This window comes from Oryctolagus cuniculus, chromosome 5, assembly GCF_964237555.1.
Source record: "Oryctolagus cuniculus chromosome 5, mOryCun1.1, whole genome shotgun sequence".
NCBI lineage: Eukaryota > Metazoa > Chordata > Mammalia > Lagomorpha > Leporidae > Oryctolagus > Oryctolagus cuniculus.
The window spans coordinates 30518199-30534189 of NC_091436.1; the positions used below are offsets into that span (position 1 = coordinate 30518199).

The 15991-nt window shown below is 40.3% G+C and overlaps 1 protein-coding gene across 1 annotated transcript in view; it reads right to left on the minus strand.

The window, feature by feature from the left end:
• Positions 1-7894: 7894 nt before the first annotated feature.
• The window catches only part of ARFGEF3 (ARFGEF family member 3), a 179876-nt gene continuing 171779 nt past the window's right edge, over positions 7895-15991 (minus strand). Inside the window, exon 34 of the mRNA XM_051854295.2 lies at positions 7895-15640. Within this exon, the coding sequence (XP_051710255.2) occupies positions 15449-15640 (192 nt within the window). The 3' untranslated portion in view covers positions 7895-15448. The remainder of the gene's footprint in view (positions 15641-15991) is intronic.

Here is a 15991-nt window from a genome sequence, read left to right on the forward strand (position 1 = left end):
CTGCTTCTTTTGAAATACAAAAACTTCTCAATTTGATGCAATCCCAAATGTTAATTTTGGCTTTGACTGCCTGTGCTTCTGGGGTATTTTCCAAGAAGTCTTTGCCAGTACCTATATCTTGCAGGGTTTTTCCAATGCTCTCTAATAATCTGATGATGTCGGGTCATAGATTTAAGTCTTTAATGCACGTTGTGTGAATTTTTGTGTAAGGTGAAAGGTAGGGGTCTTGCTTCATGATTCTGTACGTGGAAATCCAATTTTCCCAGCACCATTTATTGAATAGACTGTCCTTACTCCAGGGATTTTCAATTGGATTTAAACACCTAAGAATATTTCTGTGTTAATTAAAGAGTTCAACCACTGGTATTAAGTAAAACAAGAAAATACTAGAAAGAATACAATAGTAAGCTGTTCCTCAACAGGACAAGGGCTGATCAAGTCACTGTTTCTCATAGTGTCCATTTCACTTCAACAGGTTTCCCTTTTGGTGCTCGGTTAGTTGTCACCAATCAGGGAGAACGTATGACATTTGTACCTTTGGGAATGGCTTATTTCACTCAGCATGATGTTTTCCAGATTCCTCCATTTTGTTCCAAATGACTGGATTTCATTTTTTTTTTACTGCTGTGTAGTATTCCATAGAGTACATATCCTGGAATTTCTTTATCCAATCTTCCCCCCAACATTTCTTAACCATTGTATCAAACTCCCACCATCTGGGTCAGAATTTCTTAAAAAGACCTAGGCTAAGTCCAACAAATCAACTTTTGATTGTCACGGACAGTGAAGTTTGAGCATCTAGAGTGGGTGACCCAGGGTGGGGTTCTGTTGTGAGAAGAGAGGTGTAGCTTCGATAGCACTGAGTCCTTCAGTCCTTGCATTTCCCTGCTATGTTTCTTAGGAAGATGACATAAACACCCAAAGTTCTATGGCTGACTGTGGCTGAAATTCACATGGAGTGGAAAGGGCTTTTGCTGATTACCTGAAACAAGAATGAGGGGCTGCTAGGGCCTAGGCAGAATAGCTGTGGGGTGTGTGAATTCACCCAGAAGCAAGCAGAATGGAGGTTATGAGATGGGAATGCAGAACATATTGGGTTTATCTGTCTGAAACGGGGCCTCACACAGTGGGTGCAACCAGGCTTGGGCCATAATCCTGAAAGACACAATCCTGAATGCTTAAATCCTGAAAGCTCAAAAGTCATGAAAATCTCAAATTTCTAAAATCTTTAGAGAGATTTTATTTATTTGAAAGACAAAATTAGAGAGATTTTGCATCTGCTGGTTCACTCCCCAAATGGCTGCAATGGCCAGGGCTGGGCCAAGCTGAAGCCAGGAGCTTCCTCCAGGTCTCCACGTGTGTGCAGGGGCCCAAGGACTTGGGCTATCTTCTGCTTTTCCCAGGTACATTAGTAGGGGGCTTGGATCAGAGGTGGAACTGGTTCAAACTGGTGCCCAATCTGGGATGCTGGTGTTACAGGTGGCAGGTTCACCCAGTATACCACAATGCTGGCCCCATTCCTGAAGTCTTGAAATATCAAAGTGCCACAAATATAATTTAAAAATTCTTTAAAAGACATTTATTTACATTTTAAATAGGTGATTTAGTTAGGAAACATAAAAACATAATATTTCATAGGCAATGTTGCCGTATAAAATAAGTAATAATTATATGTTTTAATGAGCATAAATGCTCAGGTACACTAATGATGGTGTTTTCGTTGTAAGCAGATGAACCATATTCTTAAAAAAGTCAAAAAAATTTACAAATGAATATCCCTGTGGTTGGTGATTGTGTGAACCCAGCTTTAAAACTGTGGTCATCTGAAATATGCACAACATAAATCTTTTGTTGAAACTGATCAAAAACCAAGATGGAGGAGGGCAGGGTGGCAGTAGGCTGTGTTGTAGCACAGCAGGTTAAGATGGAGCTTACAATGCCAGCATCCTGTATCAGAGCCATTGGAGTGCTAGTGGTTCTGCTTCCGATCCAGCTCCTTGATAATATGCTTAAAAAGCGGCGGAAGATGGCCCAGGTGCTTGGGTCCCTGGGAGTGCCAGATGGAGTGCCTGGCTTTAGCTTGGCCCAACCCTAGCTGTTGCTCCCACGGTTTATGGACTGAACCAGCAGGTGGAGGATCTTTGTCTTTCTCTCCCGTTTTTTCTGTCATTCTGTCTTTCAAATAACTAAATAATTTTTTTGAAAAAACAAGGAAAGGAAAGAACCACCGTGGACACTGGCTCATATGCAATCCCCCAAGGAGCCAATATCTAGAGAAGTTTAACTCCCCAAGTCCAGATACACAAATAGGACACATCTTCATTTACTATTTCAATATTTTGATTCATGTGCACAATGCTTATACACGAGTCAATGTTGTGATAAAACAGGTTCGCGGGCTCAGGTTTGCAAAAGATGCATGAAATGGATTAGAACTCCCTGAAGTCTTTACACAGTGTGTACCTCTTCATGTGAAGATGTAATACATGGTGCATTGTGAAAAATAATGCTGACAATTTAAAGCAGTGGGCATAATAAACCTAAAAACGGAAACAAAAGCCTAAGAGGAAGCCGAACATTTGAAAAAGTAGGTTAAGGGATGGATTATGGGCAATTGCATGAGGCAGTCCGTAAGAGTCGGCTGGAGATGGGTCTTTGGCCCAGCGACTCACACACCTGTGTTCCACATTGGCGTGTTGATGCCTCCCCTTCCAATCTAACTTCCTGCTAGTGTGTACCCTGGGAGGTGCAGGTGATGGCCTAGGTACTTGGGACCCTGCCACCCACATGGGAGACTTAAATTGAGTTCCAGGTTTCTGACTTTTGGTCTGGTGCAGCCCCAGCTGTTGCAGGCAGTTTGGGAGAGTGAACCAGCAGATGGGAGATCTCTCTCTCTCCCTGTTCCTCTGCCCTGAAAATAAATAAAAATTTCAAAAAAGTTGGCCAAGTTTCACAATCGTTAATTATTTTGGAGTTATACTTTGTGATGATTCACACTTTTTCTCTGTTTGGGTGTAGAGGCTCTTCTTGGAAAACAGTCACCTCCATTTGTTCACGGGGAGGATCTACCCATTCTAATTGGATTTCAGGCCGATATGCTCTGGAAGCACCCTCACAGACACACCCCAAATAATGCTTTCCAGGGCTCTGGGCTTTAGTTCTGCCTAACATGGTACAACAATCCTGCTTAGAGCTGAAAATGCACTAATACTTCCCTGGAATTTGGCTTTCTGCGTCTCTTCTGTAGCTTTGTTTTGGTTTGGAATTTTAGCTTTTGAGATTTTGGCTTTCAGGATTTCAATATTCAGATTTTAATCTTTCAGCATTGTGATTTTCTAGGGTTTTAGATTTTAGGGATTGGGATCTTTTGGGATTATGATGGGCACCAGGTGGAACCAGACTCCACTGTGTCAGAACCCTTCACATGTTCAAGGGGAGAGTTTGGGACCCCCATGGAAGCTGACCTGATGCAGTAGCCTTGTTTCCAAAGAGGGGAACTTGGGTTTAAGAACAGTTTCCTGGTAGCAGTCACCTGCAGTCTTTGTAGTAGGGAGCTGTTCCTTTCAATCCATATTTGGGACCATTCCTAAATTTTGGCCAGTCCACAATTTCATGAAAGGCACAATCCAGGTTATTCTGATAATTACTGAATCCTGTGCATTCTTTTCAAATGCTGCCTTTGAGATAACTCTGTGTTCCTGTTTCATTTCTTCCAGGTGACTCCTAACAGTGTGATGAGGTAAGGAAGGAGACAATGACTAGGTGTGCTCAGCAAAATATGCAGGAACAGGACAGGGCTCCCGCCTGGCCAGGTGGGGCTGGGGGCTGACGGGGTACCTGGTGAGCAGGAGGCTGACGTTTTCATTGCCATGCTGTGCTCTACTCCCCACAAGTTTATAGACCTTCCCTGACCCAGGAATAGGAGCTGGTTCAATTTCTCAGTCTGATAATCTAAGATTTTAAAACTTAAGTCTGTACTAAGGCGTAATGCCCTGTCTCTTAGCTGGTTGTGCTTAGAATAAATGTCACCTATGCCCAGTTAATTTTCTAAGAAGTTTATTTCTAAGGGTTTTGATCTGAAAGGCCCATAATAATATACAGTTCCTTCTGCTTGAAAAAGCTATTTTAGGCTTTAGAAGAATATTCTTTTTATTGTTATATTGGAAAAATCCATTAAGTGTTTATTGATCTGATGGCTGCCTTGGAAGCAGATTAAAATGGACCTTGTAATATTGAACTTTTAACTAGAATGTAGGCAACACTATATAATTCCTTTATAATTGGGAAATTAGCCTCAGTGCTCTTTTTTGTTGTTGTTGTTTGGTTGTAAATGGAGCCTCTACATCACAACATTTAACATCTAATTCATTTTCTTGAAGGGAATTTATTCTTTGCTAGAGACACTGCTAACAAATGTTGTTCTACTTCCTGTCATATTTGTACTGGTTATAATAATTGTTCAATAAGTAATTAACATGCTGACATAACAAAGATTATGAATCAGATCACTGTGCATGTGGTTCAATGTCTGAGTTCCCCCCTCTGAACTATTGTACATCTGATCCTTTTCTGTTAAAACAGCAACACCTAGTCCTTTTCTAAACAAATGATTGAGAACCTGCTTATGAACTTCTCTGGAGTGTAACTGTATCAACTTCTTAAACTGGATAATTTCTCAGAAACAAAACATTTGTGTGCAACCCTGTTAAGTTAGCAGAGCAGACTCAGGGCACCAATGGCTCGATGTTATACCTAGGACACTATAAATACAAACAGAAGATAAAAGACCTTGTTACAATGCTCTTTCAAACTCTTCAGATAACAGGAAGGTTGGTCAATATGCAAAAGCCACAATATTGCATTATCCTTCGATTTTGGTTTCACTTGCTTATTGATACTAACCTTTAAGCCGGATGGAGAAAGTGAATTTCCTAATGAGTGGTATGAAATATTTATAAAAGCTAAATTATAATACAAGTTTTGGTCATAAGCCAAATAGCTGAAGCGTATCAAGTCTCTGCTTTAAAGAAATACATCTAGATTTATGCACATAGGGTATTCATTGCTGGATATTAATAAATGAAGACTTGGCCGTTGACCGAGATTTTATTTCCAAAATGATTCATTCGAGCTCTGCTGCTGCGCTGCTGGCTGCCTCCTATCAGAGGGGTCTGGAATGTTAACTTTCCTGTTCTGGAGCACACGCATGGCTGTGGATGTCCAGCATAGATGCATACTACATCTCAAATATAAATCAGCATGCACAGTTGTATGGCTCTTGATGAAATAGTTATTTTACACATAGTAGTTAATATTTACTCTGCGTTAGTGTTTGCGAATCGCTATAGCACTGAGTTTTCTTGTTATCTTAAGTCTGTGAAGTTAGTTTATTTTCCTTTTATGGAATGGGACATTTAAGCTCTGAGTAGTCAAGTGTTTTCCAAAATTCTCACTCCCAGGAAAGGGCAAAGTTTGGCATATGAACTCTGGCTAAGGCCAAGGTCAGCTCTACTCTGTCACAGTGGAGTATCTTTATCCATAGTTGTGGTTGGTCCCTTTGGTTTGTGACATCTTTATGCAAAGAATGTTAGTATCTACATTAGTTTTATTTCATCCTATGATGGAATTGTGTCTTAGTGGTACAACTGTGAGATTACCAGAATGCATGCCAGAATGGCAGAATCATAATTTTAGGTCACATACAGAGTCCATTTCTATAATATTTTGTATGTCTTTTATATCAGTGTCTCCAGGTTTCCATGATTTAGGCAATTCCTATACTTATACTATTGCAGATTTTGAAACAGGTTTTTTTTTTTTTTTAATTTATCTATTTGAAAGTTGAAGTTACACAGAGAGAGGAAGAGAGAGATCGATCGATCAATCAATTGATCGATCTTTCATCCATTGGTTCACTGCCCAGATGGCCACAATGGCCGGGGCTGGGCCAGGTGATGCCAGGAGCCAGGAACTTCTTCCAGGTCTCCCAGGTAGGTGCAAGGGGCTCCAGGACTTGGGCTATCTTCTGTTGCTTTCCTAGGCACAATAGCAGGGAGCCAGGTTAGAAGTAGAGCAGCCTGGTCTCAAACTGGCTTCCATATGGCATGCTGGCGTCACAGATGATGGCTTTACCTGCAGTGCCACAATGCCAGCCCCTACGAAAGTCTTAAACAGCAACCTAATAAGATCATGAAGTGAAAAGTGGTTTATTTTCCATTTCAGTATTAACTTCTTAAAAATGTTTTTATTTATTTGAAAGGCAGAACCACACACACAGCCAGAATGCAAGAGCAAGCAAGTGCAAGCATTTTATCTGCTGGTTCACTTCCCAACTGCCCACAAAGGCCAGGAGCCAAGAACTCATGGGTCTCCCTTGTGGTATTAGGGATCCAAGTACTTGAGCCATCACTTGCTGCCTCCTAGGGTGTGCATTTGTTTTTTAAAATTTTATTTACTTATTTAAAAGTCAAGAATTACAGAGAGGGAGAGACAGAGAATCTTCCATCCACTGGTTCACTCCCCAGATGGCCACAAAGGCCAGGACTGGGCCAGGCTGTAGCCAGGAACTGCTTCTGGGGTCTCCGACATGGATGCAGGGGCCCAAGCATTTGGGTGATCCTATGTTGCTTTTCCAGGTGTGTTAGTAGGGAGCCGGATTGGAAGTGGAACTGCCAGGACTCCAACTGTCACTGGAATAGGCTAAATTTCTGACTTCCTACCTAACACAACCAGTGCCCATATGGGATACTGGCTCTGTAGACAGTGGCTTAACTCACTGCACAACAGAACTGCCCTCTCAGAGTGTGCACTAACAGGAAGCTGGATTGGAAGTAGAACTGGGACTCTCCAATATGGGATGCAGGTGTCCCAAGTGGCATTTTAAGTGCTGTGTCACACACCTGTCTTCCAATATTGCCTTTTAATAATGTGTTAATTGAGGGATTTATTTGTGTGAACAAAACAAGGTAATACTCTAGTTAACTAAATGAAGGAACTACATCAGTGTTGTAGAACCCCCAAACCTGGGTCTACTTGTCCCACACAAAGCAAGCCAACTGCTGACACAAGGGTAATGGAAGAAAAGTAGGAGTTTGTTTTGCAATGCAATGAGTCAGGCAGCTATCTGTCAACTCCCAGACTCCCTGAGGGACTAAGCATGGTAAATCTTATAGCTGCAAGTTGGGGTTGAGCAGTACATGATCAGTTTGAGTGTGGGTTCTCTGGTTGGTCCACAGTGCTCATGGCTGCCTTTTGATTGGTCAGTGGCCAGCACGTTCTTCTGAAAAGGCTGTGACGGGGTCCAGGAGCACTGTGCTTGATCAGGGCTTGGGGTTGCTGTGAAGCCTCTCAAAATGGAGTCTGGCATTAGGATGTTAACTACAGAGATGACCCCTGAATTCTGATTCTTGTGGTTTGGGGTCTGGTAGGGCCAGCCTGACCCCTGCACCACTCGTTTAATTTCGTGATTTAGTCTTTGGTAAGGAATTGACTTGTAGTCATCACAGTAGAGACAGAGGAACTGCACGCTAATGAAGAGAAAGTCTGCATCAAAGGCATTAGGGATGGGGCTTGCTTTCATTAATATCTGCTCATAACATTAGTTTCAAATATCTGTTCTTCAGAAGATAAAGTCAAAACAATATTGTAGAATAATCTCACTTAAAGACAAACTGGAAATAAGGATATATATTTCTGCAAATTGTGTTTCCTTACATACTACATGGTCAAAAGTGACTATTCCCATGCTTGAGGCCTGGGAAGGGGCCTTTTACATTCAGAGTTGGAAAATGTCATGGAAAGGAACCTAGTTCTTTGGGTGGAATTCTGTAAGCACAGTAACACTTATACAAATTATTTTTATATATTTATTCAGTAAAGAAAATTGTTTCACATATCAGATTTTAAAATGCATTGAGTTTATTCTACAACACAAGCAACATAAATACAATATCTTTTAAAATCTCTTCTCTTTAGAATGTTCATTTTTCACCTCAGATAAAATGTACACAAAATACACTCGCAAGCTTGCTTACAGAGACCTGCTGAACAGTGAACAAGAGACACTCTATCAAGTCAGTTATAGCAACATACAAAGTGGGGTGGTTTTCTGTTTGTTTCTCTAAATGAATGCAGCAAAACTGATGATAGAAAAATGCAAACTCAAAGTTACAGTTTTTTGACAAGGCCTTTGGAGTCAACAAGTGCCTCAAGGCTCCTGGTGAATGAGGTGGCAAGGATGAATGTCGCATTTTACAGGTAAAATGGTATGCTGACTCAACTCATTATGGCTATACCAAGCTTCATTTCTTCATACTTTTCAGTGAAAATAGTTGATTCTTTGGCATAATACAAGAAGGAATAAAAGAACCCACACCACCACTGGCTTTCAATCTTGACTGAGAGGTGGTAGCAGGGAAACTGCTCATAATGTAATTTATTTGAGTATATTCCATCTAGAAAAGCAGTGAACGCATCTGGAATGTAGTCTTTTGGCATGATTAGGGTAATAAATATCTTATTTTTAGCTCTCCCCTCCCCATCCCCAACACAAACAAGCCAAGAAACAAAAATAACCATTCCCTCTAGGCACCTGCCCCGTCATGCCATACCTGGATATTCTACCATATGGTTGCAAGTGAAACAAAATCAGAAATATCAGAAGCATTCATCTTTGTCTAGTTCTGCCTGTTCAGTGGGAAACCCATTTTTCTTTGACAGATGTCTTTCCCACAAGATCCCAATGATAGAACTGCAGAGGGAGTAATAGAGTAGCTTGCCCAGAATGGTGAGGTAGCCATGGCTGATAACTGGTGGTGGTAGTGTCAGGGGCATGAGCCTCCTGCACTTCAAGAGAAAACAGAATATCTTATGTGTTAGCTCAAAAGGTTGGCTTTTAGATTATCCTCTACCTCGTTTTGGCACTGGTTGGTAAAACAAATTGAAAATAAATTATCCCTAGAGATGGATTTTAAAACTTTCATTTAAAAATCAGTTATTAAAATAGCTGAATACACACATAATTGTCAAAAATGATTATGGAAAACAAAAATGAAATAAATTCTTCAATTATTTCCATCCAGAGGCAAGGGCCTGAATCCTTGCTCCCATTAATACTTTGAAGTGCTTTCAGATCTCACTAAATCTAGTAAATAGAATTTCTATTCATATGATAGTCTACATTAATTTAAATGATGTCAAGATATTTATTAAGCAGAAGTCTTTCGAGAAACTTTATTGAATAAGAATTATGTGTAATTAATATAGTTTATATTAATGGGGATGACGTTAAAGTACTTCATAAATTTTTTTCTTGACACATTCCCTCTATGGTCCTTTTTTTAATGGAAAGAATTTCTAAAGCTAAATGTATAAATAGTTAATATATAAATTAAAGCCCTATTTATATTTGAGTGAACGTGATTTTACTGTTTTCCCAAAACATACTGAGTCACTGTGATATTTTTCTCATCATTTGGAAGATGAGCTAATGAATGTGATCTCCATTGTGGGTATCTGGGCAAAAACAACATATTTACTGAAAAGCCAAGACAGGCACACCTGCTCAAAAGGGAGTTAGTTCATTCTACAAATTTCTATGAAGCCACTTGGTAGATGTACAAGAAATTAAAACACTAATTTATACCAGACCATCAAGTGAAAAATGAAGATTCAGAAAGACGATTCAGATTTTCCTGAAATGCTTAGTTTTGGTGATCACTGAGAGATGTGAAACAACTGGCAAGTGAGCAACTACTCAGAAAACTCTCTAAGCCAGGAGCCAAGTCTGTCATGAAGCCAACATGGAAACAGCTCATTAAAACTGCATGGACAGAAGAAATTCAAACACGACATACTGAAATAGAAAATCACATTCAGTACAAGTCAAAGGGTCAACAGGATACAAACGATCATCCATAGAATCAAAGTTTCTAAATACAAAGACGAGAGGCTTAGATTAATCTCACAATTTCATATAATTTATACATTCATTGTCTTCTAGCTTGTAAAAATTAATTGTTGGTATAATAAAACTGAGACTGGGGGGGAATTAAGCAGGAATGCTGAAGGGAATCCAGTCCCAAATTGTCTGCCCGAGGGTCAGTTCTGTTTTTCTCTAGAGCTTCATAAGTCAGGCTGATCTTAAAATAGCAGTTGGAAAATTTTTCAAGGCAGCAGTCCTCAAAGTGTGGTCCTCAGACCATCAGCATTGGCCTTACCTGAGAATTTGTTAGAAATGCCAATTTCCAGATTGATTTAACTAGAATTAGCATAGGCCCAGCAATTCTTGTTTCAACAAGACCTGCCTGTGATGTTCATGTGCTAAAGGTTGAGATTGACTGTTCTAAACACAAATGATATTATGCAACCACTGGTTAGACCTTCAGGATAGTAACTAGCAATACAAACAATTCTTGGTGGTTGAACAGGATGGAAAGGTCTTAGTTGGATGGAACTCACCAGCAGTTGAGTGAACTTTTGTCACTGAGATGATAAGCCAGTCTCTCCTCTCAGGAAGTCCTTTGCCTTTGTACACAAAGGGAAAAGGTTCTGTATGATGCTTGTGGTGTGGTCATGGTTTTTCTTCAATTAATAAGTGATGCCATCATTTATAAGGAAATCTGAGCATTGTTCTCTACTGGGTTTCTGCTTGACAGCCTCAGGGGCTTTTTTTTTTTTTTTTTTTTTTTTTTTTTTTTTTTTTTTGCCGTGTTCCCTGAAATAATTGTGTTTTAGAAATCTAAATGGTGTTCTATTCCAAAACCTTAATAAAGTTATTATTTTCACATCAAATGCAAACACTACAGCACAGCCAGAGGAAGGGGCTTTCCCAAACCAACCAACCAAAGTATGTTTTCTAGATTGCTCCACTAGTAAACAAGGAGAATACTCCCCCCCCCCAAAGGCATAAATAGTTATTTACCAATTCTATAAGGCTCTCCCAATAACAAACTTCTATTTTCAATAAAAAGTACTCAATGTTCTTTTGTATTGTAAGGCCACACTAAATTTCACTGGGATCACCTAGATGCTACCTAAGCATATTCATGTTTTGTTACCCGCTTCCTGCAGGACTCTGGCTCCTCTTCTACCTGTTGCCTTGTCTACCAGTAGAACCACTCAGGTGTTAGGGTATGTGGTTGCTATGGGTATTCACCAGATGCCCTCAGTACCTGGATCTTTAAATAATCTTGTTCAACCCGTTGCTTCCTCTTCAGAGAATATATTTTGAAAAGTGGTTATCATTTGCTTTGCATATTCCCAAACTTGGATAATGACCTACACATATAGAGCTGTGTCCTTCCCAGAGAAGCAAGTAAAGAGGCACTGTTGGCTCCAGGGCACTTTATTCAGAATTGATTAAATGGTATTGGAAAAAGGTTTGCAAGTCATGTGTGCCATTCTAGACACAGGCTGCTGCTTTTCTGAATTAGTAACTAGCCATGAACAATGTCGTTCTACCATTTCCACCTAACTTGGTGAAATTTTCAGAGTAACATGGAATGTCCTTTAAGATTAAATTTTAGATTGGTTTCCTTTATTTTCAACTTTTAAAATGTATTATACACATATATGGTCTTTCTACATATAAATGCTTTTTTAAATTTATTTTACAAAATCCTAACATCCAGACAGACCTGGAATGTCAAATATTGCCATTTTAATGGTCTCATTCCTTAAACTGTCTCCCTTTCCTCAATTCCTTTCAAGTATGGTTTCAGAGAGAGAGAGAGAGGGAGAGAGTATGGCCTCTGAATTCATGAACACTTTTACTGCAACCAACTTTGCCTTTTACTTGTTGTCTTGGGCAAGTTTATTAACCACTCTGGATCTATGGCCTCATCTTAAAAGATGAGGAAAATAATGCCTGTTTCCCAGGTCATTTTGAGAACTGAACATATTAATATGCAAGTGAAGATCCACATGTCACAACCTCCCTGCTGTTTGTAACCTCTTACTGTTCTAGACACAGGTCTTTGTTCTGTTCAGTTTGATGGGACTGACACTAATGGATTTCCCATTCTGAGAAAGAAAACCTTCCTTTGTATACACTACTCTAATGTTTGCAGGAAAGCCAGGAGCATCTATTTTATGATGGTATTGTGTTCTTATGGTTGAGGCTATTTGAATCTTTCAGCTGACCCTGTATGATGAGCCTTCCTAAAACAAGAAGAAAAAGCCTAGAAATCACGATACCAAGAGGTTTTTGTTTCAAGGTCCTTTTGAAATTATATGAACATTTTTGTCATGTTTGATTTAAGGTGTTATCATCTGAGTTGTATGTTAGCATCATAAGTTTGGATTCTTATTGGTCAGTCATTAAAAAGCTCCCAAAAGCTAAAAGATCTAGTTTTGCATCTATGAGGGAGGCTAGAAAATCATAATGAGGGCAGGGAGATAACAAGGTGGTGTGAAAAGGCAGCCTACTCATCTTCAAGGGGTGACCAGGAGATGCAAGATCCTATGAACAGTTTATCTGCTCTCTATCATCAAAACTCATGCCCTTCTTAAGGGCAGAGAATTCTGGCAAAGGGTATGTGCATTTGGCTGGGCCGATCGATCTGGGATTCCCTTATGCTTAAGAGTTTTCCAGATGCTTCTTTCATAAAGCATACTTGATCAAGATACGAGAAAGGAGAGACAAATCCCACCTTTAGGGTGCTACTTCTTTGGCAGTAAAAGCAGGCAACTAAGAGCAATGTGTAAAGTCTTGTTCTGCTTAGATTTGTAGATACCTGCTAAGGATGACTTACAGCTTCAAAAAGCTGCCTAGACCTTGATCTTTCAAGTTGCCCCTAAAATGATTGTGAGAACAATACCTTACATTTTCAGAGACGGTAGAAGGGTGTGATGGAAGAGAAGGGGAGACAGGCAGAAACAAAGGCACCAGGAACAGTTCTGGACTCTGGCCCTGGGAAGGGACCATCTGCCTGCAAAGTATGGCCAAGCACCTCCCTCCCTTCTCCACCTGCTATGAGTCCTACTTGGAAGTCCTCTTCGGTAGAGACTACTTTGCATCAAGCAGAGTGCTTTTTGAAAGCTTCAAATACTCTGGGAAGTCGTTGTGACTTAGCTGCTTTGCTGGCTGAAACTTGATGTGAATGCAGACGTCAGGTAGCTCTGGCACACGGAGGTGGCCCCAGTGCGATGTGAGCCACACGCAAGATATGATGGGAAGGTATCCAAGACCTCTTGTGAAACTGTAGGTAGAGAGCTATGTATACTTTCTCCCCTTTTTATTCTCGGGACCCACAATCAGACTAGTCTTAGAACGGTGATTGGACAGAGTATGGGGCAAGCTCATTTTCAGGAGCAATCCTTGGGGTCCATGATAAAGACTCTGTGGGAGAGTGAATTCTGTCTAGGCAGTTCTTTCACACACTCCTGGGACGACAGCCCTACATCCAGACTGGTTTCCTCGGACTTTCACATCTTACGAGAAGTGGCTGTGCATAAGCATTGTGGACTTGCTCTCATGGTTGACTTCACTGCAGCTTGGTGTGTGCGGTTCACTGTGAAAGTACTTAGTCTCAGAACAGAACTGAAACTCAGAGCAGCTACAAAAACAAAGAAACCCAACAACCTCAGCTTAGGGCTTCTGTTGGAAAAAAGCATCTACTTGACTTTCAATTCCAAAGTGTAAAAATTCAAAAGTGTAGGACGCAGCTCATTGCTATTCCAGTAATTCGCTGTCTGTTTGGATCAAGTAGTTGATGATATTTCTAAACTTGAATTATTGTTCACTGAGCGGGGACAGAAAATGAAAGCCAAGGGTGTCTTCTGGAATTAAAGTCTCCCAGATCCTGGGGTGCTCTCTAGATGGCATACTGAATAATGACGTTCTTTCTCATTGGTCACCTTTTAATGGCCACATACTTCTCAAGAGGGTAGAGTTGGCAAATTGCATCACTAGATAAAATTCAGTCCCTTTAAAATTCTAACTTCAGTGCTGCAGATTTGATGTTTGTCACTTCACTCACATATCTTTTAATGCCATTTTTTCATGAGCTTCTGGAAGCTTTCCTGTATCTTTAAGGAAAGATATTCCTGTAGTCCATTAGGAATACATTTTTACGGCTGGGAAATTGTGATATGTATGCCTTGACAACCAACTGTATTTGCTAGTATGCATATAAATGGGTTTGGTTGAGGTGTTTCAAATGTTGTTCTAACGTAAGAAATATAAAATATATTGTAAGTAAGATATCATTCCCTCATAACACTAAGGAATAAAATATTACTTAAAATATTGGTCTGAATAAAGACTTCAGACTTAGGCTACATTTACTTTGCTGGAGAGGAGAAACGTTTTAAACATAGGAAAAAATTCATTTTATAAATTTCAGTGTTCTTTTCTCTTTCATTTGAGATTCTAGCTTTGATAACTGACCGTGGCTGTCTATGATTTTAGTATCTCATTTTAAGATTTAAACTGATCTCGTCTTGATTCCCTCTCAGCTGTTTCCATACCCCACTCTTCCTGCCCTTTTCCCTGAGAAATCTGCTCACTGGACGGAGTACTCTGAGTTCCTTTCCTCCAAGGGAGGTTGCAAGAAAATGAGTTGCATTTTAATGTTTTGCTGTCTTGAAAACTAAATGGTGTACCTTATACTCAGATAACCATAGGGCATAGAAATATCTGTGCAACAAAGAACTAAGGCACCATTTTTTCTTTCCTTGCTTGCCTGAGGAGCAGGAGCAAAGATTAACGGGACAGCCAGAGTAGCTGGTCCATCTTCTACCTCTTGACAATTACACTGGGTACTATGTGTCAAATGCTGCCCAGCCATGGACTTCAAACCCTATCAGGAAAGAACTTTCTTCTTTAGGAACAGACAAAGGCACAAAGTACCTTACAGGAGGAAGTTGTGAGTACAACCTGAAAATCTTAACCATTGAGGAATATATATATTTTTGTTGCTGTTTTCTTCCCAGCCAAACCCATAATAGTAATAAAAATCTCTCTCCACTTTCCAATGTCTGGTACTAGACGTCTGAGTGTTGACAGATCAGGGTAGCCTATCAGCCGATGTCTCCTCAGGAGCTGCATTTATTTTTAAAATGATGGAGCAAGTGGATCAGTGTAGTGCTTTCGAGGTGAGTGAGGGGGAGGGGAGGTCCTTGAAAATGACCTATCTGGGGACAACACTGCAAGCAAAAGCACTGGGAAAGAACAAGATTAGAAATGTATCAAGGAATGTAGACTCTTCTGTAACAATGTGCAGGATCAGAGTGTGGTTTGCATCCGCTGGACACAACCTTAGTACCCAGAGCAGCCCCATGCTGATCAGTTGGGGATTGTCTACCAAGACTCTTAACATTAGGGAACAGTGCTCTCTGAGACACTAGTCTGAGTGGGGCTGGTGGTGCAGAAGATGCTGCCAGGTGGACTTTCAGGCAGATGCTAAGCCTTGCTACTGTCTTTCCTTGGGCACAGAATCCGAGTCTCCTACACGATGATGTCATAGACTCTGCCCACTCTGCCGAGCCACTCTCGGACGGCCTGGCGGACTCTGATGTCAGTCACGTGACAGGTCAGCTGGCTGATGCACGGGAACACTGCGGGCTGGAGGGCAGTGAAGGTCTGGTCTGGTAGGATCTGAATCTGGTTGAGAACTGTTAGCACCATGTTGGTCCATGCCTAAGAGAAAGGATGCAACAGAATTACTGCTTTCCCCCATACTTCCATCTGAATGCTTCAGGGTGGCTAACTCTGACAGTCTGTAAGGGGGTTTTCTTAGGCTTTAGCTCAATAAATTAGTCTTTTGCTAATTTAATGTACCTGTAACAAACTGTCATTTTAACTTCACATATATAAAGATGGATATTATTTTTAGCTTTCACAATGTATTCCTTAAATTTTTAGGAAACTCATAAGTTTCATTATATGAAGATAAGATACTTCAAATCAGCAGTCTTATAACATGCAGATAACTTGGACTAGGTCTGCCTTAATTTAGGATAACTTTTCTAAAACTGTAAGCAAAAACCT